A 21,213-nucleotide genomic window follows, 5' to 3' on the forward strand; every position below is an offset into this window, starting at 1 on the left:
AAAAAAATAAATAAGTAATAAATAAATAAATAAAAAACAAATCAGAGATTAGTACATAGAAGTCATTTTTTATTTACTATTTTGTTTATTTATTTATTATTTATTATTAAGTCAATTTATTCCTGCAGGGCAATTAAAACTTTGAAAAGAAATGTAATTTCTTACCAACCCCAAATATCTCAATTTCTTTATTTTCTAGAATCTATTCAGAAAATTATACTGGCAAATACCACTTTTTCATTAAATCCAAACTTTATTACTTTTTTTTTTAAGTAGGCTCTATGCTAAGCATGGAGCCCAACACAGGGCTTGAACTCATGACCCTGAGATCAAGACCTGAGCTGAGATCAAGAATTGGACATTTAACAGACAGTGCCACACAGGGGCACCCCCAAACTTCATTACTTTTTAATCTGCTAAGGACAAAGCCTTCCCGACTCTCAGTCTATGATTCCTACAGAACTAGAATAAATGCTAAACACCGAAGTACCATATCATTCTATTAAATGTAAATATGTATATATACACATATATCTACCTTTTATGTTCATTTATTCCTTCATATCAAATGATAACACTGATTTTCTAAGATTAAGCACCCACTAATAAAAATTCCTTATGAAAAAGGGGTCAGGACTATACTGTCAAGGTCATGGAAAACAAGGAGAGTCTGAGAAACCGGCACAGCCAAAAAAGCCTAAGACATGTCAACTAAATGTAATATGGTATCCTGGATGAGATCCTGAAACAGAAAAAGGACCTGAGATAAAAAACTAAAGAAATCTGAATAAACTATGGACTTTAAGTTAATAATAGTGAATCAATATTGGTTCATTAATTTTAGCAAATGTACTATGTTAATGTAAGATGTCAGAAACTTAGTACAAGGGTATATGGGAATTCTTTGTACTACCTTTGCAATTTTTCTATAAATCTAAAAATATTCTAAAAGATTAACTTTATTAAAAAGGAGGAGATGGTCAGGTTAGTATTGTGTCCAGTAAATATCACACTCCTTTTAGTGCTAAACCTAAGCAAATCAAAGAATACTATTCTCAAATTTTATAATCAATCTCAGTATAATATATATCATTAGCACTAAGTAATAAAAAATAAAAGATACCTTATACACATGAATCACAGTTCTGGTTCAGCAATCATGCAAGAGAGCTAGTAAAATATATATACGTACTTATTTTACTAGCTCTTTTGCATTACACACACACACACACACACACACACACACACATATTTAGTACTTTTTCCCCTCTTTCTATTTCAGTTCAGAAACAGGGAAAAGACAAGAAAGGGAAGAAAAGAGAGGGAGAGAGGAGAAAGAGGGGAAGGAAAGAATGAATGAACAATGGTTCAAGCAAAGACATAAATATTTGGACTAAATTCACAGGAACACAGAACTTAAACATAAATGGAATGTATGACTAAGTCACCTACAAAATGACAGAAACCTAAAAGAGATCTGAAAAGATTAAACAAAACTCAATTATAATTCTCAAAAAGTAGAATGAAGTTGAGATATAGTTTAGAATTTTTTTAAATAAGGAAAAAATTCCGAACACCAATTAATTACTTACAGACCTGGAAGAACTAGTAATGCTAGAACAGGACACTCCAGAAGAAATATTTTTTAAAGAAAAAAAAGCTTACGAGCTTAAGGTAAAAAACCCTATTATATTCATCTCTGTATTCTCCATGATGTTTGCACCTAAGAATTATTTAAAACGTTCTTTTAAATAAACAATTCATTTATATTATAGCTAAGGGTTAATTTTCCCTAGAAGGATATCCAAAAGCAGTGCCACAGGAATCAAGAGCAGAGAGACCAGCAATGGTTTTTCTATAACTACAATATGACATCAGAAGGAAAAAAATGTATTTGGGTTTCAAAAGCTTCTGAAGAAAAATGAATTTAATTCTTCAAGGAAATTATGTTGCCTAAATATTAATAAATACTTAAGAATGTTAGTAAAGAGGTCATATGTCTTTTTTTTAATGAGAGAACAGATTATTTTAAGTAACAGCAACAGTTTTCTGCAAAATATCACATTTAAAAAACATATTTCCTCAAGTTAAAGTATTTTTGAAAAGTAAGTGCCAGTTATACAAAATACCATAAAAATTACAGAAACCTGGCCTATAGACCACTCTTTTTAAAATTACTAGAAAGTATAAATTATAGAAAAATTTAAACGGATTATGAAGGCAGGAGTTTCAGTGCAAGTATCTAATTTATTTTCATCATATGTAAACTTTTACATTCATCAAAACATCAGGCTTATATTTCTATAAACCAAATCCTACTTACAGAAAATGGGAGTGGGTGGGGTTCTTCCCATATAGCTCTGCCAATCAGAAAACCTAAAACTATTATGGCTTATTTAGTACCCATGGTCTTTGTGGACATTTATAAAAGAATTGACTTCTCCAAGTTCTAAATGTCATTCTAACATTATAAACCAAGTTACAATTCTGATGATTTATAAGAATAAAAGTTACATTTTTAAAAATAATATATTCTATATTGCAACAAAAGCCTTATAAACTATATTATTATATTCTAGAGAAGAAAACAAAAAGGAAAGCCAATGCAAACTCAAAAATATCTTTTCACATGTCAGTATTAGAATTACTTCATGTAGCCACTTAAAATAGTGACTTTTTAACTTTTACATAATATTTAATGATATAATAATGATGGTTTCTCTAATAATCTGGTAATAAAACTTCAAAAAAAGAGTTAATGTTATTACATAGCAGTAATTCCAATTTTTTCTAAATTATTAGAAATTCAAAATTTCTAAATTATGTTATCTTCCTAAATAAAAGTATTTAGAAGAAACTTCAAGCTTGACAAAAATCTTCATTAAATTCCTCAAAAATAAATCATAAAAATGTAAGAATTTTTTTTTAAGATTTATTTATTTACTTGAGAGAGAAAGAGAGAGTGAGAGCATGGAGGGGAGGGGTGGAAGGATAGGAAGAGAGAAACTTAAGCAGACTCCATACTGAGTACAGAGCCCGGAAGCTGGGCTCAATATCACGACCCTGAGATCATGACCTGAGCCAAAACCAAGGGTCGGATGCTTAACCAACTGAGCCACTGAGGTGCCCCTGTAAGAATTTTCACAAGGTGTTCTAAGAGATTCTTATTTGAAAGGGGAAAAAAACCTTACAAAATACTGGTGAAACTGTTTAAATTTCAAAAGCTTAAAACCAATTACATATTTAATCTCAACAGATAACATCTTTACTTTTCAACATATTCCTGAAAAATCAAAATGAAATAAATTTATTGCCATTCACTCCAAGTCATAACCCATGTTACCAAATATGAATTCATATAAAAGCATTCTACGTAAGTTTTTACACACCTCTATCACACTTTTGAACTCACTTGGATAAATATGGATCTTTCCAACAGCAGCAGCAGTTTCTACAAAGTTATTTACCTTGTCCAGGTCTTGCAGTTACAGCTGCTCCAGCAGATGGCGGCTCAAACTCCTGTCAATTACGATAACATTATTACAGTGACCTACTATAATGCACTATTTATAATAAAATAGCAGTGATATAACAGCCTTACCTTTGCTTTCTTTGAGTCTGGATCAAACCTTTCAAGAATTAACTTAGCCGTTTTATAAGTTTCTTTTTCCATGACTTCTTCAAGCTACGAACAAAAATTTCCATAAATTGTCACACTTTAAAACATACACAACTTATTTTTATAAGTCCTATTCCAAAAGTGTTCAAGTACAATGCTTAAAATAAACAGCATATAATATATCCAGATAGCATCAAAGACTTCCTACATTCAAATAATTAAAATCCAGATTTTAAAATGGCTTCTAACCTCTAATATGTTACTTGTATTTAACAGCTTTACTGCAAGGAAATACCAAATACTGCTAATTGTTTACATATAATGAGGAGAATAATTACATGCACCAACTTCAATAATGGAATGTGCAAAAATCTATCAGCCTTCATTATTGGAAGTTATTAGACATGACAAGCAAATGACAGGCAATTCCTCAGATTTATTTCCTCATAGCACTTAATGCTATTAATTTAAAGAAGGTCGTTAGCCAAGAGCTTTACAAAATAAAATCTCTGTGCCAATTAACTGCTGTCAGCATCGATTTTAGATTATTTATTAGCAGAAGCAATTAGCTTGCTGCAAATGCAGTGAAAACTCACTAACTGGGAGAACAGCCATGGAATTTGCTCAAATGTCTTTAAAAGCTGAAGTTCCCCCTTTTTTACTTAGATTCAAACAACTTTAGAGGGAAAGAAACCATAGTAAGAATTTAAGTAAAAATTTAACTGAGTTCTATACACACACTAGGGACTGTAATTAAAAGAGTTCATTATTATGGCATTTTATTTACAATACACTCACGTCACTATATGGCTTAATACAGGGTTTAATTTAAAAAGCAATAACTAGTAAACTATCATTTTAGCAGCTATGGCCCAGTATCAGAAAAAGTTCAATTTTAGTACAAGACACTTGTATTAGGACGAATAGCTAATGTGTAGAAGAAAATGCTTTGTAAAAACTGGAATGGGACCTTTTCCTTCTCAGTGGCCACTGATAGCCACGTAGATTCATTAAATGTCATATTTATTCAAAAGGTCATTTATTTTAGAATACAATACAGAGACATTTACCAAGTTAAAAAATAGTTAAAAATATGCCACCCAATAGTAGTTAATGGATTCCTCATTAAAGACTCAATTCAACATTTAAGAAGCTAAGTGCTTAGATGAATGATTTAACCTTGGTTTAGTAAAACTAAAACATTTTCCTAATTATTTCAAAATTATGATAAATTCTCAAAACAAGCAAGTTTAATGTTCTGATGTAAAGGAAATGTTTGCAGTGTCACTTTAGAGTTGAGAAAAACTGGGAATCAAGATAGAAAAAGGATATAGCATATATCCCTAAATCTACATGGAATATCACTGAACTAAATCCCTGATCTCTACAAATTAATTTTTGATGTTTTAGACCAATGTTGTTGCAAAAGAACTTTATGTAATGATAGAAATGGTTTATATCTTCACAATACAGTAACCACTAAGCCGTATGTGACAAATGTTGCTTGTGCAACTGAGGGATGGAATTGTAGTTTTATTCCCTTTTAAACAATGTAAATTTAAAAGATACGTGGGGCTTTTGGCCACTGATGTGGGCAGCACAGTTCTAGACGAAGATGACTGCTAGGCTTAAAAAGATTAGATAACACTGTGATTTTTAAAACAACACAGAAAACTCAAAACCAAAATGCAATTTCATCAAATGATTGCAACACTTGGTACATCATTCAGCAAGTATTCATGTTTATGTCTATGTTTATGTAAAGTATCTTCAATAAAGTCATTTTGTAAAGCACTAAAAGATGTAAATCTATTCCCCTTTTCTTTAGCACTTCTAACAAAAATTTTTCAAATAGCTTAATAAACACATGTATCCATACAACATTTTAAGTGAATAACTTCTTTAAATAGAGACATTCTGACCAGTGTAAAAAACAAATTTTAAACTCTGAAGCCAGAAAAAATCTGGGTTCAAAGCACATCTCTATTCTTAATTACCTAGAAAGACTTTGAGCAATTCCACTGCCCTTGGTTTCTCTTTCTGTAAAGCAGATACACTAATATTTTCTTCATAGCACTGTTAGGCACTTTAAATATAATAATATAAGAGAGAGAGCCTATAACAGTACCTAACACAATAACACATAATCTTTAGTGATAACCCAATTATTCAGAATGGGTCGGAAAACAGCAGTGTTTCCAAATACCCCACATATCCATCCCAGGATTCAGGAATGAAATACTAGATTCTCAGAATTCCCTAAAGTATAAGTTGTTTTGTGTTTTTCATAATATTTTTTTTAATTTTAAATAGTAATGAATAATATAAAGATGAGTGAATTGTTCTTCTGTGATACATTATACCAAAAGTTTCAGGGCTTTTTATTTAAAAAAGAAAATAATAAACAGTTTATTATGAATCAATATTTTGACAAGATTATATATTTCAATAACATGTAAAAATTATTTCTACTTGATATAGACATTTTATCATAGATAAGATTAAAAGAAGGGAACATTAATACAAATGTCAGAAAAAATTTTTTAATTTTAAAAGGCAGTCCTGCAAATATTTAATATTTAAATTATCATTCTTGAAATAAAATTTTAAAACACACAAAACATCAATTGCTCTATCCAATATTCTTGATCTTTGCTTTGTGGCAGATATTCTAGATGTAGAAAAATTTCTTTTGTTACATATTGACTGGTCAAACTATTAGGGGTATGCCCCAAAGCATCTTCAACTCAAAGTGTTAGGGTACATGTAGCATTATTTAAACTCATCTTTTTCACAATGATGAAAATACTGTCTGCTTACCCTGATTTTGGTTATACTGCTGAAATCAATATTGTTTTTACTAGTTAGATTTTACATCATTTTCTGATTTCACATAGGAGTACTCCAAAATAATAGTCACATCTTTTCTCTCTGTAGTTCTTCTGTTAAAGTATTTACAAAGATCTGTAGCCTACAGTGAATATTCAAATACTGGAAAATGGCAGCAAACATTATTGGGTAATATAAAAATGTAACATTTGAAACTTCTAGTCTAGTGAAGTCAGAATTACATGCTGAACTTGCTAATTTAAGGACTTTTTTGCTTCTAAAATTTATTTCATGGGATGTCATTCACAGGACTGTACATAAAATATACCATGTGTATAAGCTTATTATTACTTATTTGCAAGAATAACTCACCATTAACAAGAGACGGGGCCCATAAAACATAATATGGCCACAAAAGCAAGACTGACTGATTAATCAGATTGTAAGACTTCTCTACTGCATGCTCCTGTCCTGTTCCCACAAATATCCATATTAACCTATAGCTCAGCATGTCAGTATTTCTTGCTCTTTCTTTCAACTGGCATTAGTGGATTCCTTTGAACCAGTAACATTTGTAGTTTATTGTTAGGTTATAATACTCAGAGAATTATAACACTTCCTCCCATGTTCCTAATTTCTCAAATGATTTTTCTCAGGATTCAGAAAAACATAAATTCCTGAGAAATGCCAGAAAGGAATTACCACATACAAATACTATTCTTAAGGGGCACTTGGGTACCTCAGTCAGCTGAGCTCAGTAGGTCGACTCTTGGTTTCCACTCAGGTCATGATTTCAAGGTCATGAGACCCAGCCCCGCCTCTGGAGCCTGCTAGAGATTCTCTCCCTTCCCTTCCCTCTCCTCTCCCTCCGCCCTGCTCATCTCCCACCCCCCACGCCCCTCACGCGCTCTCTGAAATAAATAAAAAAAATCTAAAAAAAAAAAAAAAAAACAGAAATACTATTCTTGGAAAAGTACAGCATTTTCATGAACCCACTTAAATTTCAACTCGTGTTTTGATGGATCTTGATTTTGAACTGTTTTGATGGAATGCTCATGGATGCAAAGGGATTACCTATTAAACTAATTTTTTTTAAAAAGCTGAACTTTTTTTGAGTAGCAAAATGTACACATCTAAACTTGGGAGATTTTTAGATAAAGATCCTTAGTTTTATTTTAATAAATAAATACATTAAGTCCTTGATTTAAAACATTGTCAAGATACTAATTTTCCTAATTTAACTTTTTAATCAATTAATAATTCATGTTCATTCTTACAAATTACACTTATACAAATTACAAATTATATTACAAATCTATTCAGAATAAAGAGATGCATCCCTAAGGAAACCACCTTTAATAAATGTCAAGTAGTAAATGTAATTTGTGTTCATCTTGTTATTGAAAGAGGAGGGATAGGAGTTGGGTAATTTTAGACTGACAGTTATTTTCCTACAGGCATTTCAATAATAAAAATATTTTTAAAGCTAAAAAATGTAGAGTTTAAACTTAAATATCCATGAACAAGATCAATTTGATTACATTTAGCTTTTGTTCAAAAGTAGTACCCCTTCTTTTTCCTCTCATTACCAGCACAATGATCAGCAAGCACCATACTCCTTACTAACGGTCATCCTTAACACCTATTGTTCTAAACAAAGTATAAAGCAACTCAAACAAAGCAGCTCTATTAAGAGCTTGAGTAATAAAGGCCAGGGACTAGTTTCTAGTAGCAACAGTCATAACCAACAACAGTCAAGTCAATGCAAATTGTGTTCCCTAATTAATAAAATGAGTTGGAGCAGCCAACTTATTTTTCTTTAATCATACTGCAAGATATATGACACACTAAACTATTCTGTAATATTGACGCCTCTTGAACCATTTAGATAAAGACAACTGTTGACCCTGAACTGAATTTTCCAACTGTGAGGCCTAGATGAAGCAGCTTTATGTTGTGATTCCTTCAAGGGCTATTAAAGAAGTAAATAGCTTGGCTTGTCTTTTCACAGAGTTCCAAGTCGGATCCGTTACTTACTAAGTTTTTGCCCAATCACCTGTTCTCCAAGATTCTGCTTTCTGGTCATGTGATAGCACTGAAACTGGGTCAGCTTCTCTTCACTTAAATTTTTTTTTAATTTTCTTCTTTTTTCTTTGTCTTCCTCCTTCTATTTTCTACTTTAATAAAAATTTCTCCATTGTGGTACAAGTGGGGCTTGGCTCCGATCACCTCTATCAGCTCTTCTTTTTATCACATCAGCAAACCAAGCCAATCACATCACAACTTCTATATTACTGAGAACCATCAGTATTTCCTCACTTTGAATTTCTGGCTGTTACATAATGCATGGAATGCAAGAAATATAATAAGAAATAAGGGAATATTTCTATGTTTCAGGACCATTAAAAATGTCAATGCAATGTTGATAAATAACTCACAGAACACTGAAGAAGCTCAAAGAAAGAGGAAATCCTCTCAGAATTAAAGTTCCTTTATTTTTCAAGCACTTAAACCCTCAAGACCAGTGTCTTTTATTACCAATTCACAAAACAATTTTTTTTAAGCTCTAGGCCCAATGTGGGGGTTGAACTCATAACCCCAAGATCAAGAGTTGCATGCTCTACCAACCAAGGCAGCCAGGCGCCCTCACAGAACAATTTTTACATTAATCTTAACCTTCATACTTTTTATTAGTTTCATACATAATTGTTACTTATTACATGTTACACTAAAATACACTGATCATATGCATCTGATTAAATTTCATTAAATAAGTTTCTACATAACAAGCCATTGTTATGAAAATTATCATTTTCATACTTCAAAAATAATTATATAAAAAAGCATATATAAATTCAAGTCAAACACAAGTTCAATTCACTTATTAGAGAGTATGATAACACCCTCTAAATATCTAGGGCTCTTCTTCTCTTATGCTTGGCCCCCTTTCCAAACATCTGAAGGACGCATCTATCTGGCCCCACAAGATACCCATGTGATCAGAGCTACTGATAGAAAATGAAAGAAAAAAATTCTTTCTTTCCCCCTTCCTTCAGCCTTTTCACGTTAAATTTGACTTTTACAACCAACCTTCTTGATTCCCTCTCTCCTAGCCTTACCTAGCCTTACTGTGTCTAGAAAACCTGAGAAGTGACATATGTAGATAGATGATCCTTTTTTAAATCCTAATAATCAATCTGGATACCCACCTTTTTACCCCTCTGCCTCATTTAATCCTCCAATGATTCATTTACTTGCTTCTCAGCTTCCAACTGCAAAGATTCTCAGATTCAAAAACAGTCCACATAACTACTTTTCCTGTCAATCATTATTAACTAGCAAAAATATTCATAATTTAGCTTCATCATTAAAATGCTATCTAAAAGCATACTTGTTACTTGGATGGTCATAACGTATAACAGATAAACACTGCATTCAGTTCTTACGTATTTGTTTTATATAAATTAATTTTAAGTTAAGTTAACTTACTATTTTTTTCTTCTGGGATTTTAAATCATCCAGTGCTTCATCTAGAAAACAAGATTTAAATCAAAGCTAAATCAGATATTAAGATACTTAGATACCTTAAAAATAATATGCCAAATAATATATGTTAAGCAACCATAAGAAAACTTTCTTATCTTAGAATTTCTCACTGATGTGTACAGATAAAAATTATCTCAATCTTTATACATATATATTCCATATTGTTGCCTACATATTACAAAGCTAAATAGGGAAAAATTGACTTTATATAGAATAAAACTTTCAAAATTTAAAAAGACCAAAACATTTTATCAAATAGAATAAGTAATTATTAATTTTTAAATTTATAGATAAAATTATTTCTTCATTAAACTTCTAGAGTAGCAAACACCTGAATACCCAAAGCAAAGTATATTATTTATGTAAAAATCCAAATACAAACTTATACAAAGATTGTACTATAATTTTTCAAAATATTTTAGTTTTTAATGTGTTAGCCGACTTACTACTAAAGGGGAAAAAAAAGTCTGCTAACATCTATTTAAAGAGAATAGTCATCTATAGTTACAGAAGACCAACCAAATATTTATCCCTTAATCCAGAATTCAGCAAACTTTTTCTATAAAAGGCCGGACAGTAAATATTTTCGGCATTATGGGCCAAAAGGCAAAATCAAATCAGTACAAAATCAAATCAGTACTTTTAAAGCAAAAGAGTAAACAAATTTCCACAAGTCTTTATTGACAAAATTCAAATGCAATAATAATTGAGCTCAATTTTTTGTAACATAGGTCTATCACTGAAAAGAATAGAATTATTTTCTTTTGGGTAAGTAGATAACATTTCACTTAAATGAGGTTCAAAGTTAATGTTCCCTATCATCAAAACTGATTGCAAATATTAATATGTCGATGTTGATCTGTCATAGGATTTTACACATCTGATTTTTGAAAATGTTTTTTCACACATATAGGTACTGCTAAATACTGAAATCAATCCTCAAGCACATGATTTTAATTGAGTAGTCATTGTTTGGAAGGCATTTATAGAATTCTTTAATTCTTCTGTTGATATTTGCCTTTTCTTATCATTATGTTGCACGTTAATCACTTCCAACTGAAGATAAGTGGAAGCCCCTCAATTGTACAGTTAAATGGATTTTGAAATATGGAAATTTCCTTTGCACTTCTTGAAGTCTGAAAATCACTGCTGGATTGCTTCTCTTTTGGCTAAGATCAAGTGTGAAAAACACTGCTGGAACTATCGTTTGAGCTTGGATCATGTACTTGCTGCAAATTTCTGGGGGAATGGAGATCTTGCTTCTTGTTTTAGCTTTTCGCAGTCTTTTTTAAAAATTACTTTGTGTCATTACAATGGTATTTGTTTTCTAAATGACTTCATAGCAGTATAGGTTTTGCACATAAGGACTGTTTGTCTTGCAATCTTAGGTTGAATTCATTAAGGACCACTATCAACTCTGCAGCAAAAGCTAATTTTCCAAAGCCAGTCAGCATTCGATCACAGTGGTTGAAGGTGATTCTTTTCAGGCAGAAATATTACACTCTAGGCCCTGAGCTCAAAATATCACGATAAAACTTTACCACTGCTGAGCCATCAAACTGCTGTGGGACTGGGCAGGTTACGATAGTTTCTATTTCTGATTAAAGTTCACATAACTGACAATAGTCAAGTTCATGAGAGTAAATGAAGTTCCACATTGACACTAATTTAATAACACCTGGTCAGTTCAAATATGCTCAGCAAAGTACCTACTGTCACATAACACAATGAATAACCACAAAATTTAAATGCTTAAGTTTCACAAGTTTGTAAATTAATCCAAATAAGCATTTTTCTGCTTCCCACATTTTTTAGTATAGTTGACACACAATGCTACATTAGTTTCAGGTATACAACTTAGTGATTTGACAAGTTTATACATTATGCTATGTTCACAAATGTAGCGGCCATCTATCCCATTACACCACTATTACAGTATCACTGACTGTATTCTTTATGCTGTGCCTTTTATTCCCATGACCTACTCACTCCATAACTCAAGGCCTATATCTCCCTCTCCCCTTCACCCATTTTGCTCAATCGCCCACCCCCCTCTCCTCTAGCAATCATCAGTTTATTCTCTGTATTTACAGGCCTGATTCTGCCTTTTGTTTGTTTATTCATTTTTTTTAGATTCCATTTATGAGTAGAATTATATGTTATTTGTCTTTCTCAGTCTGACTTATTTCACTTACCATAATACCCTCTAAGTCTATGTTTTCTCAAACGGCACAGTCTCATCCTTTTTTATGGCTAATATTCCATTGTATATGTATATATTTACCTACACACCACATTTTCCTTATCCATTTGTCTATTGATGGACACTTCAGTTACTTCTGTGGTTACTGCAAATAGTGCTGTAATAAACTTAGGGGTGCATATATCTTTTTGAGTTGGTGTTTTCATTTTTTTCCGGGTAAATACCCAATAGTTGAATTACTGGATCATATGGTATTTCTATTTTTAATTTTTTGAGAAACCTCCAAACTATTCTCCACAGTGGCTGTACCAATTTACATTCCCAACAGTGCACAAGGGTTCCTTTTTCCCCATATCCTCACCAAAACTTGTTTCTTATCTTTTTTGATTTTAGCCTCTCTAACAGGTGTGAGGTGATAGCTCATTGTAGTTTTGATTTGCACTTCCCTGATGATTGGTGATGTTGAGCATCTTTTCATGTGTCTGTTGGCCATCTGTATATCTTCTTTGGAAATATTTTACCACCAATATTTATAATACATCTTAGCAGATTCCACTTCAGGTTGTACTGAATTGGCATTTTTTCAACTTTGAAAATATTCTGTCCTAGAGTTGTTTTACACAGACTTTACATAGAAGTTAATTCAATAACTTCAAGGTCAGTATTGATTCCTCAAATAAACTACAACTGAGCTATATCAGAGCCAAGGAAGATCACTTTAAGTCATTTGCCATGTTTTTAAATTGACTATTTTGCTTCCAATATTCTCAGTTCTTCAAGCAATTGTTCTTGCCAAAAGGCTACTTACTAATTAAGCAAGTATACCTTCTCTGAACACATTTTTTCAGCTGCTGCAATGAACACAATTTAATTAATTCACCATCGGTAAATAAATGACTTTCCCTGCTTCATTAATAAGCCACTCAGAAACTTATTTGGTTGAAGCTCCGTTTTCACTTTTTATTTTTATGAAGAAATTCAGCTATGATGAGATATTCCATTTTAAAAGCTCTAATTTTTCTGACCATTGCTTTTCTGTGAGTTGGGAATGTCATGAGTACTTACTATGGTAATGTCAATGTATATTTGTATTCTTTTAGCACAGCTATAATGTCACTGAATAATAAATACAATGCTTTGTGTTTTGATAACAAAATAATCCACAGTCCACTGTGCCCAAAAATGCAACATTCAAAGTCCAACCTTTTCTTCTTTTGTTGTTTTTGCATGTTGAGTATGCACTGGTAATTTAAAAAAAAACTAAAATTGTCACAATATATACGGCACATGAAATGTCAAGTTATAATTTTGTCAGTGTGATCTGTTGTACATCCTCCAACAGTCTGAAGTGTTGAGAGCACTACATACAGTTTGTCACAACTACTTAACTCTGCCACTGTAGGATGAAAGCAGCTACGGACAACATTTAAATGAATGGGCAGTGTTTTGCTCCAATAAAAACAAAAAATTGAATTTCAAATTCAATAAATATAATATCAAAAAATATTCTTTTGAATTTTCCAATGATTTAAAAATGTAAAAATCATTTTTTTAAAGATTTTTATTTATTTATTTATTTGACAGACAGAAAGAGAGCACAAGCAGGGGGAGTAGCCAAGGGAGAAGCAAGCTCCCTGAGGAGAAGGGAGCCTGATGCGGGGCTCGATCCCAGGACCTTGAAAGGCAGATGCTTAACCAACTGAGCCACCCAGGCGCCCCTAAAAATCATTCTTAAATCATGACTTGTACAGGGTGGTGGGCAGGACTTGGCCCACAGGCTATAGTTTGCCAACCCTTAATCTATACTAGGTCCAAGGTATAAAACAAAGGAAATAAACTAATAGAGAACAAAAAGCAAGGACACAATCAATAGCTTCAGGCTTAAACATATATAGTACACCTGACTTTATGCTAAAAAAGAAATTTATGTAGGACTGTAAGATAATCTTTTCTGAAGTCTATTTTAAATGTACATGTAATACCTATTCAAATGAATTAGTAAATTTTTTTAAATAAAAGGGTCCCTGAAATAAATTTTTAAAGCAATCCCTTTATTTTTTTTAATTTTATTTTATTATGTTATGTTGATCACCATATATTACATCATTAGTTTTTGATGTAGAGTTCCATGATATAATAACCACGTTCTGATGTGCCTATTTGTAAGTTAAAATATTCATACATTTAATTTCCTTAGAAAGGTGTTTCCAAGCACTCTTATATTATATTATATATCCTATACAATACAAAAGAGAATATTAATATATATATGTTATATATATATTATATTATATCCAAGCACTCTTATATTTTCTACTATTTTGTTAATTCCATGAGGTCAGAGAGCATATTTGCTTTAAACTTCTTCCTGTCCTCCTGGCATCTACCATATTACAAAATATCACTGGAAACAACACCATAAGCTTAATTTCCTTAATCTGATAGTAAGTTATCAATATTTTTTAAAACCACAGCAAACATCATACTTATTGATAAACATTAAAAGCTTTTCCACTGAGAATCAGGAACTAAACAAGGAATCTGCTACTCCCACTTCAACTCACTATTATACTGAGTCCTAACCCATTAAATAAGACAAGAAAAATTAAAAAGACAAGAAAAATAAAAAAGAATAAGGAACAGAAAAGATAGCAGGAGAGGAAGAATGAAGGGCAGTAAGTCAGAGGGGGAGACAAACCATGAGAGACGATGGACTCTGAAAAACAAACTGAGGGTTCTCGAGGGGAGGGGGGTTGGGGGGATGGGTTAGCCTGGTGATGGGTATTAAAGAGGGCACATTCTGCGTGGAGCACTGGGTGTTATGCACAAACAATGAATCATGGAACACTACATCAAAAACTAATGATGTAATGTATGGTGATTAACATAACAATAAAAAATTATTTTAAAAAAGAAAAATCACTACCATCAGCCCACATGTATATTAACACTTCGCAGTTTTTATATACTTTGGTAGTTTCACTTGATACTCATAATAATCCTTCCTAAACAAATATTTCACATTTATGATGATGATAATACATGTTTCCACTTTACAAATTAGGAAACCGAGGTTCAGAGAATTAAAACTTATCTGTAGGACAAAAAGACAGCCAGTGTGGCTGGAGCAAAAGTGAAAAAAGAAGAGTAGAGAGAGATGAAGTTAGCGAATGGGCATACGCCAGAAAGTAGGCTAAAAGAATTCAGATTTACTATGGCTCCCATGGGAAGCCATTAGAGAATTTGAAGCAGAAAAGACACAATTAATTTATACCTTAAAAATAGACTAGTTAGGAAGCCACTCCTAGTACAAGTAGGAGATGATGATCACCTGAATTAGAACAGTAGTTGTAGTAAAGCAGGTTAGAAGTTCAGATCTGAAATAACTGTGGAGGTAGAGATGATTGGACTCTGAAGGGGAGAGAGAAATGCATGGTAGATTAAAGGGAATATGAAGTCAGGATAGGGTTTCTCCCCCTTAGTTGATTATATGGAAGCGAGATTATACACCAATAGAGACAATCCAATAGAAATAGTTAATACAAAAGAGGATAACTGCAGGAAGAGATAACTGCAAGAACAAAGTTCTTGAGATGGCCAGAATATCCAGAATCCAAAGCATAAATGGAGGGCTTAGCCATAGATAGAATCAAGGCCAGTTTTCCAGACTACCATTGAAGGATGACAACATACTGAGCAACAGATGGAGCTAACTTGATATATTTGGTGGTGGAGGTAGCTCTCATCTGTTTATATCTATTTTCTCCATAAAGTAAGACTATCACATGAGAGTGGCCAGGTAGATTTTTGTGCGATTTTGCTTATCTGTGAATTTTTAATTTTTATTTGATTGGTTGGTTGGTTTTATTTTGGTTTGGTTTTTGTTTTTTTGTAGGAAGGCAGGTATTAGTTATTTGAAGAGAAATACAATCTCAAAAAAATACTCTCAAAGAGAAAAAAGCAAATTTTCTAGGGAACTATGAAATAGGACTGTGCAGCAGTACATGTATTTACAATCATAGATTTAAAATAAGTCTGGTCAGGGGCACTGGGTGGCTCAGTCAGTTAAGCATCTGCCTTTGGCTCAGGTCATGATCCTGGAATCCAGCCCCACATCAGGCTCCCTGCTCAGCAGGGAGTCTGCTTCTCCCTTTCCCTCTGCTCCTCCATCCCCCCCCCAACTCATGCACTCTCTCTCAAATAAATAAAAAATATATAATCTTTTTAACAAAATAAAAAATAAGTCTAGTCACTATGCTGTATGATTTTCCTCTAATAAATTTAGCTTTTCTGATGCAGAGATAGATTAAGCTTATAAAAGTTTTTAACCAGGATAGAGTTTTGCCAGTCACAGATAAGCATATAATAGTATTTAAAGAAGGTACAGTTTTTGCCAGACAAGTAGGATGGAAAAGAGGGGCAAAGGAATCAAGGGTATCTGCAAGGAATGGTCATTGGGCTAGTCCAGTGAGCCTAAACCAGGTTGAAGAGAAGTCATAACTCAGGGGGGGAAGTTTGAAAGTCATATATCTGTATGAACCTTATTTGGATCTTGAATCAAACAAAATATATTTAATATTTTATGATATTAAGAATTCTTTTTCAGATATGATAATGTATTACATTATATTAATTATAATGTATTGTATAATGCATTTTTTTAAAAAGCCTGTCATGGATAGATATAACTGGGATATACTTCAAAATAATACAGTAGGTAGATAAGTAGGTGGGGTTAAAAATTAAACAAGACTAAGCATGAGTTGATGACTGTTTACGTTGTATGATAGGTATACGAGGACTTATACTATTCACCCTACTTTTGTATATGTAATTTTGTATGTGAAATTTTCCACAATGAAAAGTTAAAACAAGAAAGAAGTCACAATAAAGTACATTTAAATGAAATTTATATATCTTTATTTAATTATAACTCATACTTTTAAGACCTGAAAAACTTTAAAATCTATAGACACAGAATACAGAAGGAACTATTATCATAATTTGCATATTTCCATAAAAACAAAAGCCTAGGAGCTGTGAGGTTAAAGAGAAAGGTACAATTAATAGAATAAATCAAAAGATGTCTATATTCTACTCTATAATAATGTAAGTTTTGTATAAAGATTAACAAATACTTTCTCTCAATGTAAGAGATGAATTAATGAAATGAATTTTTTGTGTAAAAAAATTCTAAATGAACAAGACAAAAATAATACAAATGAAAAAGAGAATCTTCTTGATTATTCAAAATGCTTGACAGTAAACAACCCTTCAATATTTACAAGACTGTCATTTCAATACACCATTTCAGTTACATTCAGTTACAAACCAATGCACTATAAGAAGGTGTTTTTTAAAATGTATTTATAAAAACTTAGAAATTAAACTTACTATTTCTTTCTGTTCTCTTGGAAAAGAAGAAAATAAGCACTGTTCTTATGCTCCAGATGCTACAGAGGAAGCAAAATTGAGAAACAAAACCCATCATTAGGGTAAGTGAATTAGAAGCCTTATAAAATGAAAACAAATATACATTTCCAGTTAGAGTTCAGTACAGTGCTTCCCTTTATATTTTGAAAACCAGGAAGTACTCTTTCATTCAAAGACATCAGAGGTCTACATCTGCTTTCAAAAGAGTTCTCAATCTAAAATCCACAGACCTTCTTAGGGTACCCCAGAATTATGAAATTGCCTTTGTGTGCGTAAGTGTATTTCTCTGAGAGACCACTGTGTTCATCACTCTGTAAGGGGTCTATGAAACTCCCCCCCCCAAAAAACAAATTATAGAATCCCTTCTTACTAAGCATCAACTCCAAAAATCTGTCTATTCCCATGTACTCAGGCAAAATCACATTTTACCCCAAATCCAGCACATTGTACAAATGTAAGTTATTACTACTTCCCTATTACTTAACATTCGAAGGATCTTCTCTACTAAATAAATTGAGCTATCTAGAAGAAAAAAAGCTTACCTTCAAATAAGTACTTGATAAGTAAACTTAGCTAAACACCATCTTTCAAAGATTTTTATGAGAATTCTTTGGGCCTTACATCAGTAAAACATCAAATGATATTCAAAGTAAATCAAAGAATGATCCTAATCACAAATTTGTCAAGATAATCTCTTAAATTCAATGTAAATATAGCAAAATACCTCTTTCTCCAAAGAACATGGCAGAATGCATACAAACATTATTCATAATTTTATAAAAGCAATACTGTAGGGGTGCCTGGGTGGCGCAGTTGATTAAGCATCCAACTCTTGATTTTGGCTCATGTTATGATTTCAGGGCCATCCAGTGATCAAGCCCTGGGTCAGCTCTGCACTGGGTATAGAGCCTGCTTAAGATTCTCTCTCTCCGATAAAGAGTTTCCAGGACAAACAACAACTAAAGGAATTTGTGAACACTAAACCAGCCCTGCAAGAAATATTAAAGGGGGTCCTTTGAGCAGAGAGAGAGCCCAAAAGTAACAAAGACCAGAAAGGACCAGAGACAATCCATAAGAATGGTGATTTTACAGGTAATACAATGGCACTAAATTCATATCCTTCAATAATTACTCTGATGTAAATGGACTCAATGCTCCAGTCAAAAGACATAGGGTATGAGAATGGATTAAAAAAACAAGAACCATTAATATACTGCTTACAAGAGACTTATTTTAGACCCAGACACTTCCAGATTGAAAGTGGGAGGTTAGAGAACCATTTATCATGCTAATGGACATCAAAAGAAAGCTGGAGTAGCCATCCTATATCACACAAACTATATTTTAAGCCAAAGACTTTAATAAGAGATGATTATATTTATTACATTATAATAAAAGGGGCTATCCAACAAGAAGATCTAACAATTATTAATATTTATGCCCCTAACTTGGGAGCAGCTAAATATATAAACCAATTAAAAATAAAATTAAGCTCATTGATAACAATACAATAATAGTAGGGGACTTGAACTCCCCACTCACAGCAATGGACAGATCAGCTAAGCAGAAGATCAACAAGGAAACAAGGGCTTTGAATGACACACTGGACCAGATGGACTTCACAGATAAATTCAGAGCATTTCATCCTAAAGCAGCAGAATACACATTCTTCTCAAGTGCACAGAAAACATTCTCCAAAACAGATCACACACTGGGTCACAAATCAGGTCTCAACCAGTACAAAAAGACTGAGATCATATCATGCATATTTTCAGACCACAGTGCTATAAAACTTGCAACTACAAGAAAAAATTTGGAAGCCCACAAATACATGGAGGTTAAATGATATCCTACTGACGAATGAATGGGTCAACCAGGAAATTAAAGAAGAATTTTAAAAATTCATGGAAACAAATGAAAATAAAAACAGTTCAAAACCTTTGGGATGCAGCAAAGGCAGTCCTAAGAGGGAAGTATATAGCAATACAGGTTTTCCTCAAGAAACAAGAAAAGTCTCAAATACACAACCTAACCTTACACCTAAAGGAACTGGAAAAAGAACAGCAAATAAGGCCTAAATCCAGCAGGAGAATAGAAATAATAAAGATTAGAGCAGAAATCAATGATGTAGAAATAAAAAAATAAAAAAACACTAGAACACATCAGTGAAACTAGGAGCTGGTTCTTTGGAAGAATTAATAAGATCGATAAGCCCCTAGCCAGACTTGTCAAAAAGAAAAGAGAAAGGACCCAAATAAATAAAATCATAAATGAAAGAGGAGAGATCACAATCAACACTGAAGAAATACAAACAATTATTAGAGAATATTATGAGCAATTATATGCCAACAAATTAGGCAATCTGGAAGAAATGGATAAATTCCTAGAAACATATGAACTACCAAAACTGAGACGAGAAAAAATAGAAAATCTGAAAAGACCCATAACCAGCAAAGAAACTGAATTAGTAAAAAAAAATTTCCCAACAAGAGTCCTGGGCCAGATGGCTTCCCAGGGGAATTCTACTAAACATTTAAAGAAGAATTAATACCTATTCTTCTGAAACTGTTCCAGAAAATAGAAATGGAAAGACAACTTCCAAACTCTACGAGGCCAACATTACCTTAATCCCAAAACCAGACAAAGACCCCCCCCCAAAAAGGAGAATTACAGACCGATATCCCTGATGAACATGGATGCAAAAATTCTCACCAAGATACGAGCTAATAGGATCCAACAGTACGTTGAAAGGATTATACACCATGATCAAGTGGGATTTATTCCTGGTCTGCAGGGGTGGTTCAACATCCTCAAGTCAATCAATGTGACACACTACATTAATAAAAGGACAAGAATCATATGATCCTCTCAATAGATGCAGAAAAAGCATTTGACAAAATACAGCATCTTTTCTTGATAAAATAAAACTCTCCGCCATGTAGGGATGGAGGGAACATACCTCAATATCATAAAAGCCATACACAAAAGACCCACAGCGAATATCATCCTCAACAGGGAAAAACTGAGGGCTTTTCCCCTGAGGTTAGGAATACAACAGGGATGTCAACTCTCACCACGGCTGTTTAACATAGTACTGGAAGTCCTAGCCTCGGCAATCAGACAACGAAAAGAAATAAAAGGCATCCAAATAGGGAAAGCAGTCAAACTTTCACTCTTCGCAGATGACATGATACTCTATGTGGAAAACCCAAAAGACTCCACCCAAAAATTGCTTGAACTGATACAGGAATTCAGCAAAGTCACAGGATATAAAATCAAGGCACAGAAGTCAGTTGCATTTCTATACACTAACAATGAAGCAGAAGAAAGAGAAATCAAGGAATTTTACATTTTACATTTGATACATTGTAAATTTGATACATTTACAATTATACCAAAAACCAAAGATACCTAGGAATAAACCTAACCAAAGAGGTAAAGGATCTGTGCTCGGAAAACTACAGCATACTTACGAAAGAAATTGAGGACAACACAAAGAAATGGAAAAACATTCCATGCTCATGGATTGGAAGAACAAATATTGTTAAAATGTCTATGCTACCCAAAGCAATCTATACATTCA

General features: G+C 32.7%; 1 protein-coding gene across 4 annotated transcripts in view; it reads right to left on the reverse strand.

The window, feature by feature from the left end:
• The window catches only part of LNPK (lunapark, ER junction formation factor), an 84,673-nt gene that overhangs the window by 38,638 nt on the left and 24,822 nt on the right, over positions 1–21,213 (reverse strand). For all 4 annotated transcript variants that reach the window (XM_027590832.1, XM_027590833.1, XM_027590831.1 and 1 more), the window contains 4 exons: positions 17,592–17,650; positions 9,938–9,978; positions 3,602–3,685; positions 3,468–3,519 (listed from right to left, as the gene is read on the reverse strand). In XM_027590832.1, the coding sequence (XP_027446633.1) occupies positions 3,468–3,519; positions 3,602–3,685; positions 9,938–9,978; positions 17,592–17,650 (236 nt within the window). The remainder of the gene's footprint in view (positions 1–3,467; positions 3,520–3,601; positions 3,686–9,937; positions 9,979–17,591; positions 17,651–21,213) is intronic.

This window comes from Zalophus californianus, chromosome 3 (assembly GCF_009762305.2).
Source record: "Zalophus californianus isolate mZalCal1 chromosome 3, mZalCal1.pri.v2, whole genome shotgun sequence".
Classification (NCBI taxonomy): Eukaryota; Metazoa; Chordata; class Mammalia; order Carnivora; family Otariidae; genus Zalophus; species Zalophus californianus.